The 17899-nt window shown below is 42.4% G+C and overlaps 1 protein-coding gene across 1 annotated transcript in view; it reads left to right on the forward strand.

Moving 5' to 3' along the window:
• The window catches only part of LOC120999139, a 260278-nt gene that overhangs the window by 13120 nt on the left and 229259 nt on the right, over nt 1–17899 (forward strand). The window contains exons 11-18 of the mRNA XM_040430012.1: nt 1638–1795; nt 2073–2191; nt 2702–2923; nt 4033–4045; nt 14747–14964; nt 15112–15231; nt 15326–15531; nt 15639–15708. Of these exons, the coding sequence (XP_040285946.1) occupies nt 1638–1795; nt 2073–2191; nt 2702–2923; nt 4033–4045; nt 14747–14964; nt 15112–15231; nt 15326–15531; nt 15639–15708 (1126 nt within the window). The remainder of the gene's footprint in view (nt 1–1637; nt 1796–2072; nt 2192–2701; nt 2924–4032; nt 4046–14746; nt 14965–15111; nt 15232–15325; nt 15532–15638; nt 15709–17899) is intronic.

The following is a 17899-nucleotide window of genomic DNA, read 5'->3' on the forward strand; positions in this document are numbered from 1 at the left end:
AGCATGTTTGGTGGATGTTGAGTCTTTAAATATTACACCCACTCAGTAGCTGAGCATGTTCCACAACCAACGGGCTTCTGCTCTTTTAAACAGCAGACACCCACAGGCAAAGTCCATGATTAGCGATAATGGTGATCATGTACTTGTAAACCCTCAGATGCCGTGGTCAATTGCGACCACAGCATCTGAGAAGGCTTTTCCTGGTAGTGCTATGCTCCTGGGGGCCAGAACGGCTCCCAGTCATAGAAATCAAGAGAGAAGTTTGGTTGTTATAGCATCCTTGGACCCTTCAAAGGATACGAGGCCTCCCACAGCAATATTCTAGGGAGCCCTGACTGCAGCAGGTCTCCATAGGAATGTATTGAATCTCCCATAGACTGCAAGGGTAATTCTTTGCAGTCTATGGGAGAAGAGATCAGATGATTGCATTTTAAAATCCCCTAGGGCTGTGATGGCTAACCTCTGGCACTCCAGCTGTGGTAAAACTCTCAAGATGTAAACTTGCTTGGCTGTTCTCAGAACTCTATAGAAATGAATGAATGCTGGGAGTTGTAGTATCACTTTTCTTGGGGGACTTTAAAAAAGTGTAAAGAAAGTTTTTAAAAGTTTTTAAAAATACAAAAAAAATAAAAATATGCAAAAATTTTAATTGTACAAAAATTCTAATCATAAAAATCAGACAAAAATAATTAAACAAAAAAATTATTGCCATGACCACATTCCAAAATGCCCAAACTATTATAATATACAATATTACAATATTAATTATCATAACAACTTGGATTATAATGACAGATATCACCTATAGAAGGATAACCATTGTCAAAGCTTATCTACCGTACCTCCTCCTGAGAACTGCACAGGTCACAGAGCATGCCTAGATAACTCTCCTATAGAAGTCAATGAGGCCCCCTCATTTTGTATTGTGTGTATGACCCATAGTGGCTGCTGTAAAGCATATTTTTTTTAAATGCTGTTAAGAACAGCTCAACCAAGATAGCCACCCTGATAATTTTTAGGAAATAAAATTAAAAAATAATCTACAATCAGATGATAACAGATTAGAAAAATGCATATGTGTCGCTATCTGGTTTAAACTAGCAGACATTTTTTTTTTTAGACAACACCTTCCCTTTTTAGCTGCCTTTTAAATTAACTTAATAGCATGTAAAAATGATAGAGTCACAAAGTAATCCAAATATAAACTTACCAAATACATTCAAAGCTTTTAGGAATTCTGGAAGCATTATGAATTATCAATATATTATGATTAATAATAATCTAATAAATGTATTCACACATTTAATCCACTGGAAACAGCTACTTCCCTTTCCCTCTTGACACAACATATCCTTAGATGTGTAGCACGTGATTACCAGTTTTTTTTATTACTATTATTATTATTGCAATGCTGTATCTATCTGTATCTATTTCTGTGTATGACCACCCAGTGGTTTCAGGGTCCAGGGTTTTTATAACAGGTCATGGTACTGTATTAAGCTGGTTTCATTAGATATTTCTGTTAAAGGGGTTCTCTAGGATGTAACAATTGATGACCTGTCCCTGGGATAGGACATCAACGTCTCTTCAGTGTTTTTCAGTAGTTCTGGTACTAGGACTACTGTTCTGTCCACTAGTTAGTTAATGGAACTGGTTACTTCAGTGCGGAACCTTTTGAAGAGAATGAGAGCAGCACTGCACTATCCAACTCCATCCCAGTACTCGAGAACAGCTTATCGATGAAGATGCAGGGTATCAGACCACAATGGTCTGATATTGATAACCTATCCCAGGGGTAGGGCATGAATTGCTAAATCCTGGACAAAACCTTTAACCAAAACCAAGCTAAGGTAATGGTGGGCTTGTCTTTGTACCAGTATTAGCATCAAGGAATGAATTAACAGAAATGAATTAACAGGTCAATATATGTCTTTTGTTCACAAAATCCTAAAAATAAATGTAGAACATTCCTATACTGCAGAAACATAGACTGTACAGTTATGATATACTGTTATATTAATTGGGTACATCCCATTGTCTATAACTCCTCTTTCATGTCTTTTTTACTTTAGTGGAGAACCCACAATGTATCCTACTGGTAATTTCCCTTCATATAACGACCCACAAACTAACTCTACTGCTAGCATTGTGAAGAGATATACTCCAGATCAATACGTAGGACAAAATACAAGTAAGTACTCTCCATTTCTTTCACTAGAAATAATTTTTATAAATGTCCTATCTCCTGTACAGCTAGTAATATGCAGCCTCTTTTTCCATGAAATCTTTTCACAGCTGTTCCTGAGATATATGAATGGTTTTTTTTTCACATGGATTCTGTAATAATCAATAATCTTCCATTATACCACAGGGGTAGTAGCGGTTGATAACCTCTATAGACTAGAGAAACTTGCTTTTTGGGAGACAAGGAGGCATGCTAAATTCCATAGCATCTGCTCACCTTGACCAACCTACAGAATGTTACTGACAGACCACTCGACTGAGACGCTCACCGCTGTCTTGTACTTCACATTGTTTCAGACAGTACCACTTACTGTGTCTTCTCTCACATTGAATGGCCATGTCCATCGAATGGCTTTGAAAATTGCTTTACAGTATCGGTTCACAAAGTTTCTCAAATTAAAGCCTACAGTAGCTTTGTGTCGACAAACATTTAATTTCTTTGCTTTTCTTATGGCAGACAAAAAAGGCTATTGGGCTTATCGTCTGGAAATGAACACAGTCAACACACAGAATTACAGGCAGAAATGTTTGAATTGGTACTATGCGGACATTAACGTACCATCATACTGGATGTATTACACACGTCCATGCCCTTGCTCATATTCGCAGGCTGTGTTTGATTCTTCTTTTACACCGGCAAGTCGTCTAAGCTCTTATGGCTTTCAACACAAATATACAGGTCAGTCTCCATATCATAAAGTACTTTTTATCATATATGAATGTCTATACAATTTTCTTGCATCCTTAAATATTCATGTTTCCATGAAATCTTTGTACATCCATAAAAAGTTTGCATTTTATTTTAAAGTGAGAAAAAATTGCCGATTGGCCATTTTTTCATTGCTTCTCTTAAGCAAAAAAAGTAATAAAATGTGAACAAAAAGTCACACACTACAAAATGGTATTATTATTATTTATTTTTATTTATTATTAAAGCGCCATTCATTCCATGGCACTGTACATATGAAAAGGTGTATACATACATAATACAGACAATTGCACTAAGCATAAACAAAACGAGTTACAAACTGGTACAGAAGGAGAGAGGGCCCTGCCCATGAGGGCTTACAATCTACATGGTATGGGAGAAGGACACAGTAGGTGAGGGTAAAGCTGGTCATGGTAGTATGGAGGCAGCAGGGTCATTGGTTGTAGGCTTGTCTAAAGAGGTGGGTTTTTAGGTTTCTTTTGAAGGATTCCACTGTAGGTGAGAGTCTGATATGTTGGGGTAGCGAGTTCCAGAGTGTGGGGGATGCACGGGAGAAATCTTGGAGGCGATTTTGGGAAGAGGTGATAAAAGGAGAGGAGAGAAGGAGGTCTTGTGAGGATCAGAGTTTGCGTGTGGGGATGTATCGGGAAAGTAGCTCAGAGATGTAGGGAGGGGACAGGTTGTGGACAGCCTTGTATGTATTTGTTAGTATTTTGAACTGAATTTGCTGGGCAATGGGGAGCCAGTGAAGGGATTGGCAGAGGGAAGAGGCAGAGGAGTAACAGGGTGAGAGGTGGATTTGTCGGGCAGGATAGAATGGAGGGGTGAGAGAGTGCTAAATGGAAGGCCACAGAGGAGAATGTTGCAGTAGTCTAGGCGGGAGATGATGAAGGCATGTACAAGCATTTTCGCAGATTCAAAGTTAAGGAAAGTGCGGATGCGGGAGATGTTTTTGAGTTGGAGGCGGCAGGTGGTGGAAAGGGCTTGGATGTGCGGTTGGAAGGAGAGGGCAGAATCCAAGGTCACTCAAAGGCAGTGGACTTGGTTGACCGGGGAGAGTGTGCCATTGATTGTGATAGATAGGTATATTAGGTATATAGCGGGGAAGGGGGGGGGGGGGTGGAGCAATATGGGGGAAAGATGATGAATTCTGTTTTATCCATGTTAAGTTTTAGAAAGCGAGAGGAGAAGAAGAATGATAAAGAAGATAGACATTGTGGGATTCTGGATAATAAGTTGGTGATGTCTGGACCAGAGAGGTAGATTTGTGTGTCATCAGCATAAGGCTACATGCACACGACCGTATGTGTTTTGCGGTCCGCAAATTGCAGATCCGCAAAAAAAACGGATGACGTTCTGTATGGCATCCGTTTTTTTTGCGGATCCATTGTAATAATGCCTATCCTTGTCCTCAAACTAGAAAAAAATAGGACATGCACTATTTTTTTTGCAGGGCAACGGAACGAACTTACTGATGCGGACAACACCGGGTGCTGTCCAAATCAGTATGTCTGTTCCGTTGCCCCGCAAAAAAACATAGTGCATGTCCTATTTTTTTCTAGTGTGCGGACAAGGATAGGCATTATTACAATGTATCCGCAAAAAAAAAGGATGCCATACGGAACGTCATACGCCTTTTTTGTGGACCCATTGAAATGACTGGGGTCCACATCCTATCCGCAAAAGAAAAACGGAACGGACACGGAAACAAACAACATTTGTGTGCATGTAGCCTAAGAGTGATACTGAAAGCCATGGGACTCTATGAGATGTCCCAGGCAAAAAGTGTAAATAGAAAAGAGCAGGGATCCTAGGACAGAGCCTTGCGGGACACCAACAGCGAGGGAATGAGATGAGGAGGTGGTGTGTGAGTGGGAGGCGCTAAACGTCCGGTCTGTGAGGTATGATGTGATCCAGGAGAGGGCCAGGTCAGTGATGCCAAGAGATGAGAGAGTTTGCAACAGAAGGGAGTGGTCGACAGTGTCAAAGGCAGAGGACAGATCAAGGAGAAGGAGGACAGAATAATGTTTTTTGTTTTTTGCTGTTAGTAGGTCATTGGTGACTTTGGTAAGGGCAGTCTCAGTCGAGTGGTGGGGTTGGAAGCCAGATTGTAGCCAGTCAAATAGGGAGCAGGAGGAGAGGTGAGAGGACAGTTCACAATGGACATGTTGTTCAAGTAGCTTTGAGGCATACGGAAAAAGTGATATGGGGCGATAACTGGACAAAGAAGATGGGTCAAGTGAAGGCTTTTTGAGGATGGAGGTAATGGTAGCATGTTTAAAAGCAGATGGGAAGACACCAGAGGTTAGTGATAGGTTGAAGAGATGAGTTAGGGCTGGGATAAACACTGTGGTGAGGTTAGGGATGAGGTGGGATGGGATTCGGTCAAGTGCATAGGTGGTGAGATGTGATCTGGAGAGTAGAGTGGAGAGTTTTTCTTCTGTAATGGTGGAGAAGCGGGTTTTGGGAGAAAAGGACTGAGCAGTTGTGTAAAGGGTCTGTGGGGACTATGTACTGAAGCTTTCTCTGATGTTGACTATCTTTTGTTTGAAGTATGCGGCAAAGTCCTCAGCTGAGATGAGAGGAGAAGGGAGTTAAAAGTGTTAAAAAGTTGTTTAGAGATATGAGAGATGAGAAGTAGGCTTGTTTTGCATCAGCGAGTGAGGATTTGAATATGAGGAGGTATTGCTTGTATGCGGTGAATTGATCTTTAGAATGGGATTTCTTCCATTGCCGCTCAGCAGCCCTGGAAGATCGTCTGACTTTTTTTGTCAGGTTGGTGTGCCAGGGTTGTCTGTTTTTTTGGGGTTTGTTGTGTGTGAGGGGGGCAACAGTGTCCAGAGCTGTTCTTGTTGTGGTGTTATACAGGGTGGTGGCAGCATCTGGGTCTTGAAAGGAACAAATAGTAGAGAGTGGCAGAAGAGAGTCAGAAAGCAAGCGAAAGTCAAGATGTTTAAGGTTCCTGTGGGGGTGTGCTAGTGTGTAGACCGGAGGAGCAGCAGAAGAGACCAATAAAGAGACGGTGTGTAGGTTGTGGTCGGATAGGGGGAGAGGCAAATTAAAAAGGTTAGATAGGGAGGAGAGGCGGGTAAAGATAAGATCCAGAGTGTGATCTTCTCTGTGGGTGGGAGCTGAAGACCACTGTGAGAGGCTGAAGGAGGAAGAGAGTGATAGGAGTTTAGAGGTGGCTGATTGGCAGGTGTCAATAGGGATGTTGAAGTCACCCATGATGATAGTGGGGATGTCGGCAGAAATAAAGTGTAGTAGCCAGGTGTTAAAGTGGTCAGAAACATGGTGGCTCGCCTAGGGAGCGTTAAATGACAGCTAGTTGAAGGTTGGAGGGAGAGTAGATGCGAACAGAGTGTACTTCAAATGAAGTTAGCTTAATGGAGGGTGGCAGTGGAGTTGGGCTGTAGTAGCAGGTGTCTGATAGGAGAAGACCAACTCCTCCACCATGTTTGCAGCCGGGGCAGGGGGTGTGAGTGAAATGAAATCCACTATAAGAGAGTGCAGCAGGGGAGGAGGTGTCAGCCATGTTTCTGTGAGACCCAGAAAGGAAAGTTTTTGAGAGATGAAAAGATCATGAATGTAGGACAGTTTGTTACAGACAGAGCATGCATTCCATAATGCTCCTGCAAGAGGGACCAAAGGAGCAGGGGTCAGAGGAATGGTTATTAGATTTAAGGGGTTGCAGAAATTTGTAGAAGGAGATTTGTACTAGGACGTAGAGGTGATAGTGGGGATTTGCTGAGGGGGGCCTGGATTTGGAGAGTTATCACCAGCAATAAGGAGAAGCAGCGAAAGTGTTAGTAGGTGAGAATAAGAGAGGGCATGAGGTATCTGTGTGTGTTTGGGAAGGAAGTGTTTTACATTGCCAAACAGGTTTGTGCAAGCGGTCAGATGCGAAGGTAAGATGGAGTGAGAGATGAATAGTTCCTTGCTGGGTGAATGGATGTGGGGGTATTTCAGAAGGTTTTGGAAAAGTGGGAAGAGTACGATGAAAGATTGAAACATTGTTTGCATTAACTATTTCTGTAATTACCTGTGTGTCACTTCTGGTTCCATTTTGGTGTAATTCAGTATGTGCACTTAAAGAGTTGCACTGGAAAGATGTTGCATTTGGAAAGACCTTAGGATTTATACCACTCAGTGTTCAATTAGGCGTGACCAACAGGGGAGGGGGCTACATATGGCCTAATCAATGGAGGGCCAGATACAGGGGTGAAATAGTCAATGTAAACAAATACTCAATAAATACAGCAGGGAAAGAAACATTAAAGTTCAATGGAGACATACCAGGGAATGAGAAGGAAATATGAGGGTTGTGGTCAATATCAGACTGTGGAAAAGCTGGGTGCAGTAGTTTGCTTCAATGGAGGCATACCAGGGAATGAGAAGGTAAGATGAGGGGTGTGGACAATATCAGACTGTGGAAAAGCTGGGTGCAGCAGTTAGCTTCTATGGAGACATACCTGGGAATGAGAAGGAAAGATGAGGGGTGTGGACAATGTCAGACAGTGGAAAGGCTGGGTGCAGCAGTTAGCTTCAATGGAGACATACCAGGGAATGAGAAGGAAAGATGAGGGGTGTGGACAATATCAGACTGTGGAAAAGCTGGGTGCAGCAGTTAGCTTCTATGGAGACATACCTGGGAATGAGATAAAAAAATAAGGGGTGTGGACAATATTAGACTGTGGAAACGCTGGGTGCAGCGGTTTGCTTCAATGGAGACAAACCAGGGAATGAGAAGGAAATATGAGGGGTGTGGACAATGTCAGACTGTGGAAAGGCTGGATGCAGCAGTTAGCTTCAATGGAGACATACCAGGGAATGAGAAGGAAAGATGAGGGGTGTGGACAATATCAGACTGTGGAAAAGCTGGGTGCAGCAGTTAGCTTTAATGGAGACATACCAGGGAATGAGAAGGAAAGATGAGGGGTGTGGACAATATCAGACTGTGGAAAAGCTGGGTGCAGCAGTTAGCTTCAATGGAGACATACCAGGGAATGAGAAGGAAAGATGAGGGGTGTGGACAATATCAGACTGTGGAAAAGCCAGGTGCAGCAGTTAACTTCAATGGAGACATACCCAGAGAGGAGAGAATTGGGTGATGGTCAGTAGGCAGTGATGACAAAGTGGATTCCATATCCATAATATTATATTCTGGTATAATTCAGTATGTGCACTTAAAGAGTTGCACTTTAAAGATGTTGCGTTTGGAAAGCTACAGATCACCCCACAAAAAATGAGCCCCACACAGCTCAGTAGACAATTTTTTTCCCAAAGTTTTTTAATTAATTATTCAGTATTTAACCACTTAAGGACCACAAGTTTATACCCCCCTAGTGACCAGGCCCTTTTTTCCAAATCGGCACTTCACAACTTTAACGGTTTATTGCTCGGTCATGCAACTTACCACCCAAATGAATTTGACCTCCTTTTCTTCTCACTAATAGAGCTTTCATTTGGTGGTATTTCATTGCTGCTGCCATTTTTACTTTTTTTGTTATTAATCGAAATTTAACGATTTTTTTGCAAAAAAATGAAATTTTTCACTTTCAGTTATAAAATTTTGCAAAAAAAACGACATCCATATATAAATTTTTCTCTAAATTTATTGTTCTACATGTCTTTGATAAAAAAAAATGTTTGGGTAAAAAAAAAATGGTTTGGGTAAAAGTTATAGCGTTTACAAACTATGGTACAAAAATGTGAATTTCCGCTTTTTGAAGCAGCTCTGACTTGCTGAGCACCTGTCATGTTTCCTGAGGTTCTACAATGCCCAGACAGTACAAACACCCCACAAATGACCCCATTTCGGAAAGTAGACACCCTAAGGTATTCGCTGATGGGCATAGTGAGTTCATAGAACTTTTTATTTTTTGTCACAAGTTAGCGGAAAATTATGATTTTTATTTTTTTTATTTTTTTTATTACAAAGTCTCATATTCCACTAACTTGTGACAAAAAAGAAAAACTTCTATGAACTCACTATGCCCATCAGCGAATACCTTGGGGTGTCTTCTATGACATCACTATGCCCATCAGCGAATACCTTGGGGTGTCTTCTTTCCAAAATGGGGTCACATTTTTTTGGCCCAAGTTAGCGGAAATTATTTTTTTTTTATTACAAAGTCTCATATTCCACTAACTTGTGCCAAAAAATAAAATCTCACATGAACTTACCATACCCTTCACGGAATCCAAATGCGTAAAATTTTTTAGACATTTATATTCCAGACTTCTTCTCAAGCTTTAGGGCCCCTAGAATGCCAGGGCAGTATAAATACCACACATGTGACCCCATTTCGGAAAGAAGACATCCCAAGGTTTTCCGTGAGGGGCATATTGAGTCCATGCTGGGTGAGATAAATATCTTGGTCAAATGCCAACTTTGTATAAAAAAATGGGAAAAGTTGTCTTTTGCCAAGATATTTCTCTCACCCAGAATGGGTATATGTAAAATGACACCCCAAAACACAATGCCCAACTTCTCCTGAGTACGGAGATACCAGATGTATGACACTTTTTTGCAGCCTAGGTGGGCAAAGGGGCCCACATTCCAAAGAGCACCTTTCGGATTTCACCGGTCATTTTTTACACATTTTGATTTCAAACTTCTTACCACACATTTGGGCCCTAGAATGCCAGGGCAGTATAACTACCCCACAAGTGACCCCATTTTGGAAAGAAGACACCCCAAGGTATTCGCTGATGGGCATGGCGAGTTCCTAGAATTTTTTATTTTTTGTCACAAGTTAGCGGAAAATGATTTTTTTTTTCTTACAAAGTCTCATATTCCACTAATTTGTGACAAAAAATAAAAAATTCCATGAACTCACTATGCCCATCAGCGAATACCTTGGGGTGTCTTCTTTCCAAAATGGGGTCACTTGTGGGGTAGTTATACTGCCCTGGGATTCTAGGGGCCCAAATGTGTGGTAAGTAGTTTGAAATCAAAATGTGTAAAAAATGACCGGTGAAATCCGAAAGGTGCTCTTTGGAATGTGGGCCCCTTTGCCCACCTAGGCTGCAAAAAAGTGTCACACATCTGGTATCTCCGTACTCAGGAGAAGTTGGGCAATGTGTTTTGGGGTGTCATTTTACATATACCCATGCTGGGTGAGATAAATATCTTGGTCAAATGCCAACTTTGTATAAAAAAATGGGAAAAGTTGTCTTTTGCCAAGATATTTCTCTCACCCAGCATGGGTATATGTAAAATGACACCCCAAAACACATTGCCCAACTTCTCCTGAGTACGGAGATACCAGATGTGTGACACTTTTTTGCAGCCTAGGTGGGAAAAGGGGCCCACATTCCAAAGAGCACCTTTCGGATTTCACCGGCCATTTTTTACAGATTTTGATTTCAAACCACTTCTCACGCATTCGGCCCCTAAAATGCTAGGGCAGTATAACTACCCCACAAGTGACCCCATTTTGGAAAGAAGACACCCCAAGGTATTTCGTGATGGGCATAGTGAGTTCATGGAAGTTTTTATTTTTTGTCACAAGTTAGTGGAATATGAGACTTTGTAAGGAAAAAAATCAATAAAAAAAATCATCATTTTCCGCTTACTTGTGACAAAAAATAAAAAATTCTAGGAACTCGCCATGCCCCTCACGGAATACCTTGGGGTGTCTTCTTTCCAAAATGGGGTCACTTGTGGGGTAGTTATACTGCCCTGGCATTCTAGGGGCCCCCCTAATGTGTGGTAAGTAGGTAAATGACCTGTGAAATCCGAAAGGTGCTCTTTGGAATGTGGGCCCCTTTGCCCACCTAGGCTGCAAAAAAGTGTCACACATGTGGTATCGCCGTATTCAGGAGAAGTTGGGCAATGTGTTTTGGGGTGTCTTTTTACATATACCCATGCTGGGTGAGAGAAATATCTCGGCAAAAGACAACTTTTCCCATTTTTTATACAAAGTTGGCATTTGACCAAGATATTTATCTCACCCAGCATGGGTATATGTAAAATGACACCCCAAAACACATTGCCCAACTTCTCTTGAGTACGGCGATACCAGATGTGTGACACTTTTTTGCAGCCTAGATGCGCAAAGGGGCCCACATTCCTTTTATGAAGGCATTTTTTAGACATTTGGATCCCAGATTTCTTCTCACGCTTTAGGGCCCCTAGAATGCCAGGGCAGTATAAATACCCCACATGTGACCCCATTTTGGAAAGAAGACACCCCAAGGTATTCAATGAGGGGCATGGCGAGTTCATAGAAATTATTTTTTTTTGGCACAAGTTAGCAGAAATTGATTTTTTTTTCTCTCACAAAGTCTCCCTTTCCGCTAACTTGGGACAAAAATTTCAATCTTTCATGGACTCAATATGCCCCTCACGGAATACCTTGGGATGTCTTCTTTCCGAAATGGGGTCACATGTGTGGTATTTATACTGCCCTGGCATTCTAGGGGCCCTAAAGCTTGAGAAGAAGTCTGGAATATAAATGTCTAAAAATTTTTACGCATTTGGATTCCGTGAAGGGTATGGTGAGTTCATGTGAGATTTTATTTTTTGACACAAGTTAGTGGAATATGAGACTTTGTAAGAAAAAAATAATAATTTCCGCTAACTTGGGCCAAAAAAATGTCTAAATGGAGCCTTACAGGGGGGTGATCAATGACAGGGGGGTGATCAATGAGTCTATATGGGGTGATCACCCCCCTGTCATTGATCACCCCCCTATAAGGCTCCATTCAGATGTCCGTATATGTTTTGCGGATCCGATCCATGTTTCAGTGGATCCGTAAAAATCATACGGACATCTGAATGCAGCCTTACAGGGGGGTGATCAATGACAGGGGGGTGATCAATGACAGGGGGGTGATCAATGACAGGGGGGTGATCAGGGAGTCTATATGGGGTGATCACCTCCGTCATTGATCACTCCCCTGTAAGGCTCCATTTAGATGTCCGTACGTGTTTTGCAGATCCGATCCATGTATCAGTGGATCCGTAAAAATCATACGGACATCTGAATGCAGCCTTACAGGGGGGTGATCAATGACAGGGGGGTGATCAATGACAGGGGGGTGATCAGGGAGTCTATATGTGTTGATCACCCCCCTGTAAGGCTCCATTCAGATGTCCGTATGTGTTTTGCGGATCCGATCCATGTATCAGTGGATCCGTAAAAATCATACGGACATCTGAATGCAGCCTTACAGGGGGGTGATCAATGACAGGGGGGTGATCAATGACAGGGGGGTGATCAGGGAGTCTATATGGGGTGATCACCCCCCTGTCATTGATCACCCCCCTATAAGGCTCCATTCAGATGTCCGTATGTGTTTTGCGGATCCGATCCATGTATCAGTGGATCCGTAAAAATCATATGGACATCTGAATGCAGCCTTACAGGGGGGTGATCAATGACAGGGGGGTGATCAATGACAGGGGGATGATCAGGGAGTCTATATGGAGTGATCACCCCCCTGTCATTGATCACCCCACTATAAGGCTCCATTCAGATGTCCGTATGTGTTTTGCGGATCCGATCCATGTATCAGTGGATCCGTAAAAATCATACGGACATCTGAATGGAGCCTTACAAGGGGGTGATCAATGACAGGGGGGTGATCAGGGAGTCTATATGGGGTGATCACCCCCCTGTAAGGCTCCATTCAGATGCCTGTATGTGTTTTGCGGATCCGATCCATGTATCAGTGGATCCGTAAAAAACATACGGACATCTGAATGCAGCCTTACAGGGGGGTGATCAATGACAGGGGGGTGATCAATGACAGGGGGGTGATCAATGACAGGGGGGTGATCAGGGAGTCTATATGGGGTGATCACCTCCGTCATTGATCACTCCCCTATAAGGCTCCATTTAGATGTCCGTAAGTGTTTTGCGGATCCGATCCATGTATCAGTGGATCCGTAAAAATCATACGGACATCTGAATGCAGCCTTACAGGGGGGTGATCAATGACAGGGGGGTGATCAGGGAGTCTATATGGGGTGATCAGGGGTGATCAAGGGTGATCAAGCGTGAAGAAGGGGTTAATAAGTGACAGGGGGGGGGTGTAGTGTAGTGCTGCTTGGTGCAACATATTACTGAGCTACCTGTGTCCTCTGGTGGTCGATCCAAACAAAGGGGACCACCAGAGGATCAGGTAGCAGGTATATTAGACGCTGTTATCAAAACAGCGTCTAATATACCTGTTAGGGGTTAAAAAAATCACATCTCCAGCCTGCCAGCGAACGATCGCCGCTGGCAGGCTGGAGATCCACTTTCTTACCTTCCGTTCCTGTGTGCGCGCGTTCACAGGAAATCTCGGCTCACGCGAGATGACGCCAATCGGCGTTAGTGTGACCTGGGAGCGCCGCAGAGATGACGCCTTTCGGCGTTAGTGTGACGGTAAGTGGTTAAACATAAAACCTATAAATTTGTGGTATCGTTGTAATCGTACTGAACCAAGGAATGAAGGGCACAGGTCAGTTTTGTCACAAAGGGAACACTGTACGGAAAAAAAAACATAGAATTGTGGAGGAATTCCCCCCATTTGGAATTTTTTTCCCACTTCCCACTAAATTGTATGCCATATTAAATGGTGACATAAGAAAGTACAACTTGTCCCGCAAAAAACAAGTCCTCATATGGATATGTGAACGGAAAAATAATAAGTTATGGCTCCAGGAAGACAGGGAAGAAAAATTTAAATGCTAAATCTCTGGTATCCTAAGGGTTAAAAAATATGAAAATTCAAATCACTGCCCTTTTCCCATATTAAAAATAAAAATACATAGACAATAAAAAAAAAGATAATAGGCAATGTCATATCCCAAAACACCTGTATTATTAAAATATAAATGTATTCATCCCATTCGGTGAGCACTGTAATGTGAAAAAAGAATCAAAATAGACTATTCACTGTTTTTAAGAATTAATAAAAACAGATCAAAAAGTTATAAACGCTCCAAAATGGTATCAATAAAAACTAGAGATTACCCCACAAAAAATGAGTCCTCATACCACTCTGTAGACTTAACCCATTAGTGGCCATGCACATTTTTTCATAATCGCATTCCAAGAGCTATAACTTTTTAGTTTTTTCATCAACGTACTGTATGAGGGCGTATTTTTTTGCAGGACAATTTATAGTTTTTAATGCACCATTTTGGATACATATAATCATTGATTAAAGCCAGCTATCTAGCTTAAACACCCTTTGTTTATGTCAGTAAAAAGGCATATTGGTGGTCACTAAGAGGTCATTTATAACAGTTATGGGGTCAGAATATCGTGATGTAAAGAAAAGTCGATTTATTCAACGGTTTTTATTTTTTTATATTAAAACACAAGAAAACTATAAAAGTTCCACTCCTTTGGAATTTTTTTTCAGCTTCCCACTACATCAGGCATGCTCAACCTACGGCCCTCCAGCTGTTACAAAACTACAACTCCCATCATTCCCGGACAGCCTACAGCTATAAGCCTACAGAAGGGCATGGTGGGAGTTGTAGTTTTACAACAGCTAGAGGGCCGCAGGTTGAGCATCCCTGCACTACATCATATCCAATATTAAATGGCCCCATTAAAAGTACAATTTGTCAAAAAACAAGCCCAAACATATGACTATGTGAACAAAAAATAAAAAAGATATGGCAGGGGGTAAAAGAAAAAACACAAAAAAAAAAAAAAAAACAGAACATCAGAAGGCCCTGTCCTGAAAGGTTTGTAACAAATACAGTGAAAATGCAAATAATGACCATTTACCACTAAATAATTTATTTCAATTTACTCCTCCAGATTGGTATAGTCCATACTACAGTTTCCAGACTGCATCTTCATCATGGTATGGAGGAGGCACACGATGTTACTACAATTACTGGGGCAGTTTGTCCTATGGAGAGAAAGAAAGATACACACCAACCCCATGGGAATATGAGAACAGCTGGTTGAGATGGTGGGACCCTTACTACTACTACAATTTCTATTATTACAGCTACTTTCTACCACAGTTACAGATACAAAGGGATAAATATAAAGGTAATAATAATATGATACTCATAAATAATGTGCAGTTTAATACTATTCTAGGTTCTTAGCAGATCAATGAAATATAATATATAATTTTTCTCTTGCTGTTTTAGTGTAAAATGTTACCATCATCTTACATTTATCTTGTCCCTACAGAACTTGAAGTTGATCCTTACAATAACTGCTGCAGGTACTCCGGCTCTTCATCTCTATGTTCCTTGTACCAACAGAGAAGACCTTCTGATTTCTGCTTTGGATATATTCCACCAAACTTTGGTAGGCATACGCAGCTTGAGGCTCCCTAGCTGTAATTTGATGTTTTTTAAACCTTTTTAAACAGTTACACTCAATGCTTAATGTTATATTTTAGGCTTTTTATTTGGTGACCCCCACATCAGCACATTAGATGGAGTAAAATATACTTTTAATGGCTTGGGAGAGTTCATTTTGACCAATGTTAAAGATGAGAATGGCACGGTTATCTTCAGGCTTCAAGGGCGTACTGCTAGGGCTGGCAATGACACGCAGGCAACCAACTTTGTGGGAATGGCCGCCATAATTCAAAATGGGACAACGGTAAAGTTTTATACGTATCCACTATTACTGTGTTGGCATTATATATGCTAAAAATCACAATGACTGACTCATCCTACAACATTCTCTTCACTTGTCTCTTCATATAGATTGAGTGGATACTTCAGGGAAGCAATTCGACTATTGTGAAACTCAATGGAACTGAATTTACTTTACCAGGTAAGATAACATTTCCAAACAGGTGTTACTTAAAGAATGTTATTTAAATGGGCAACGTTTCAATTTTTTTCACCAAATAACTTAAATAAAATAATACAAAGTTAGTACCAAAAACTCAGAATGTTAATATTGTAAATATCTTTCGACTTGAATGAAGCATGATTCAAGATTTTAGATAGCTAGATTCAGGACACCCGATGCCTTGCTACTAGAGTTGAGCGAACACCTGGATGTTCGGGTTCGACGAGTTCGGCCGAACTTTCGAAAAATGTTCGGGTTCGGGATCCGAACTCGACCCGAACTTCATCCCGAACCCGAACCCCATAGAAGTCAATGGGGACCCGAACTTTTGGGCACTAAAAAGGCTGTAAAACACACCCGGAAAGGGCTAGAGGGCTGCAAAAGGCAGCAAAATGTAGTTAAATCCCCTGCAAACAAATGTAGATAGGGAAATGATGAGTTAACATAAAATAAATAAAAATTAAACAATATTAATTGGAGTGAGGTCCCATAGCACAGAATCAGGCTTCAAGTCACCCACCAATGGAGAAGGTCACTTACTATTATTTTGACCACAGCACCCAGACAAAGGAGAGAGGTCCCACAGCAGAGAACCAGGCATCATATCACCCACCACAGGAGTAGGCCACCATTTAGTTACTTTGACCCCTACACCCAGACGGAGGAGAGAGGTTACACAGCAGAGAATCAGGCATTTAGATCACCCACCACAGGAGTAGGCCACCATTGAATCAGACCCCGGCAACCATGTCAGATGGCACAAGCATAAGCTTTATATCAATCAGCACAGGAGAAGGCGACTTTGACAGACTTTGACCCCTACACCCGGACGGAGGAGAGAGGTTTCAAAGCAGAGAATCAGGCATTTAGATCACCCACCACAGGAGTAGGCCCCAATTTAATGGGACCCCGGCAACCATGTCAGATGGCACAACCATCAGCTTCATATCAATCAGCACAGGAGAAGGCGACTTTGAAAGACTTTGACCCCTACACCCAGACGGAGGAGAGAGGTTTCACAGCAGAGAATCAGGCATTTAGATCACCCACCACAGGAGTAGGCCCCCATTGAATCAGACCCTGGCAACCATGTCAGATGGCACAACCATCAGCTTTATATCAATCAGCACAGGAGAAGGCGACTTTGAAAGACTTTGACCCCTACACCCAGATGGAGGAGAGAGGTTTCACAGCAGAGAATCAGGCATCATATCAACCACCACAGGAGAAGCCACCATTTAGTTACTTTGACCCCTGCACCCAGGAAGAGGAGAGAGGCACCACAGCACATATTCTGGCATCATATCAGCCACCACAGGAGAAGCCACCATTGAGTTACTTTGACCCCCGCACCCAGGAAGAGGAGAGAGGCACCACAGCACATATTCTGGCATCATATCAGCCACCACAGGAGAAGCCACCATTGAGTTACTTTGACCCCCGCACCCAGGAAGAGGAGAGAGGCACCACAGCACATATTCTGGCATCATATCAGCCACCACAGGAGAAGCCACCATTTAGTTACTTTGACCCCTTCACCCAAACAGAGGAGAGAGGTTCCACATCAGAGAATCAGGCATCATATCAACCACCACAGGAGTAGGCCACAATTTAGTTTATTTGACCCCTGCACCCAGGAAGAAGAGAGAGGCCCCACAGCACATATTCTGGCATCATATCACACACCACAGGAGAAGGCCTCTTTCAGTGATTTAGGCCTTTGGACCCAGACAGAGGAGAGAGGTCAGAGATTAGCTTCATATCCCCCAGCACAGCAGAAGACCGCTTTATTTGACTTAGGCCTCAGCACCCAGACAGAAGACAGAGGTAGCATGGCAGAGGTTATGGCTTCATGTCACCCGTTAGTTTAACCGGCCACTTTCATCTGGTTAGGCCCCGGCGCCCAGACAGAGAAGAGTTTCATTCAACTGTGGGTTTCATAAAATTTGTATCAAATAAAGAAGTGGCCCGTAGCACAACAAGACATGTTTTAGGCAGTTAATAAGGACTACTCTGCACAAGGGAGGGACAGGTCCTGTGGGATCCATGCCTGGTTCATCTTTATGAAGGTCAGCTTGTCCACGTTGGCTGTGGACAGGCGGCTGCGCTTGTCAGTAATGACGCCCCCTGCCGTGCTGAATACGCGTTCAGATAAAACGCTGGCCGCCGG

The sequence above is a fragment of the Bufo bufo genome, chromosome 4 (assembly GCF_905171765.1).
Source record: "Bufo bufo chromosome 4, aBufBuf1.1, whole genome shotgun sequence".
Lineage (NCBI taxonomy): Eukaryota > Metazoa > Chordata > Amphibia > Anura > Bufonidae > Bufo > Bufo bufo.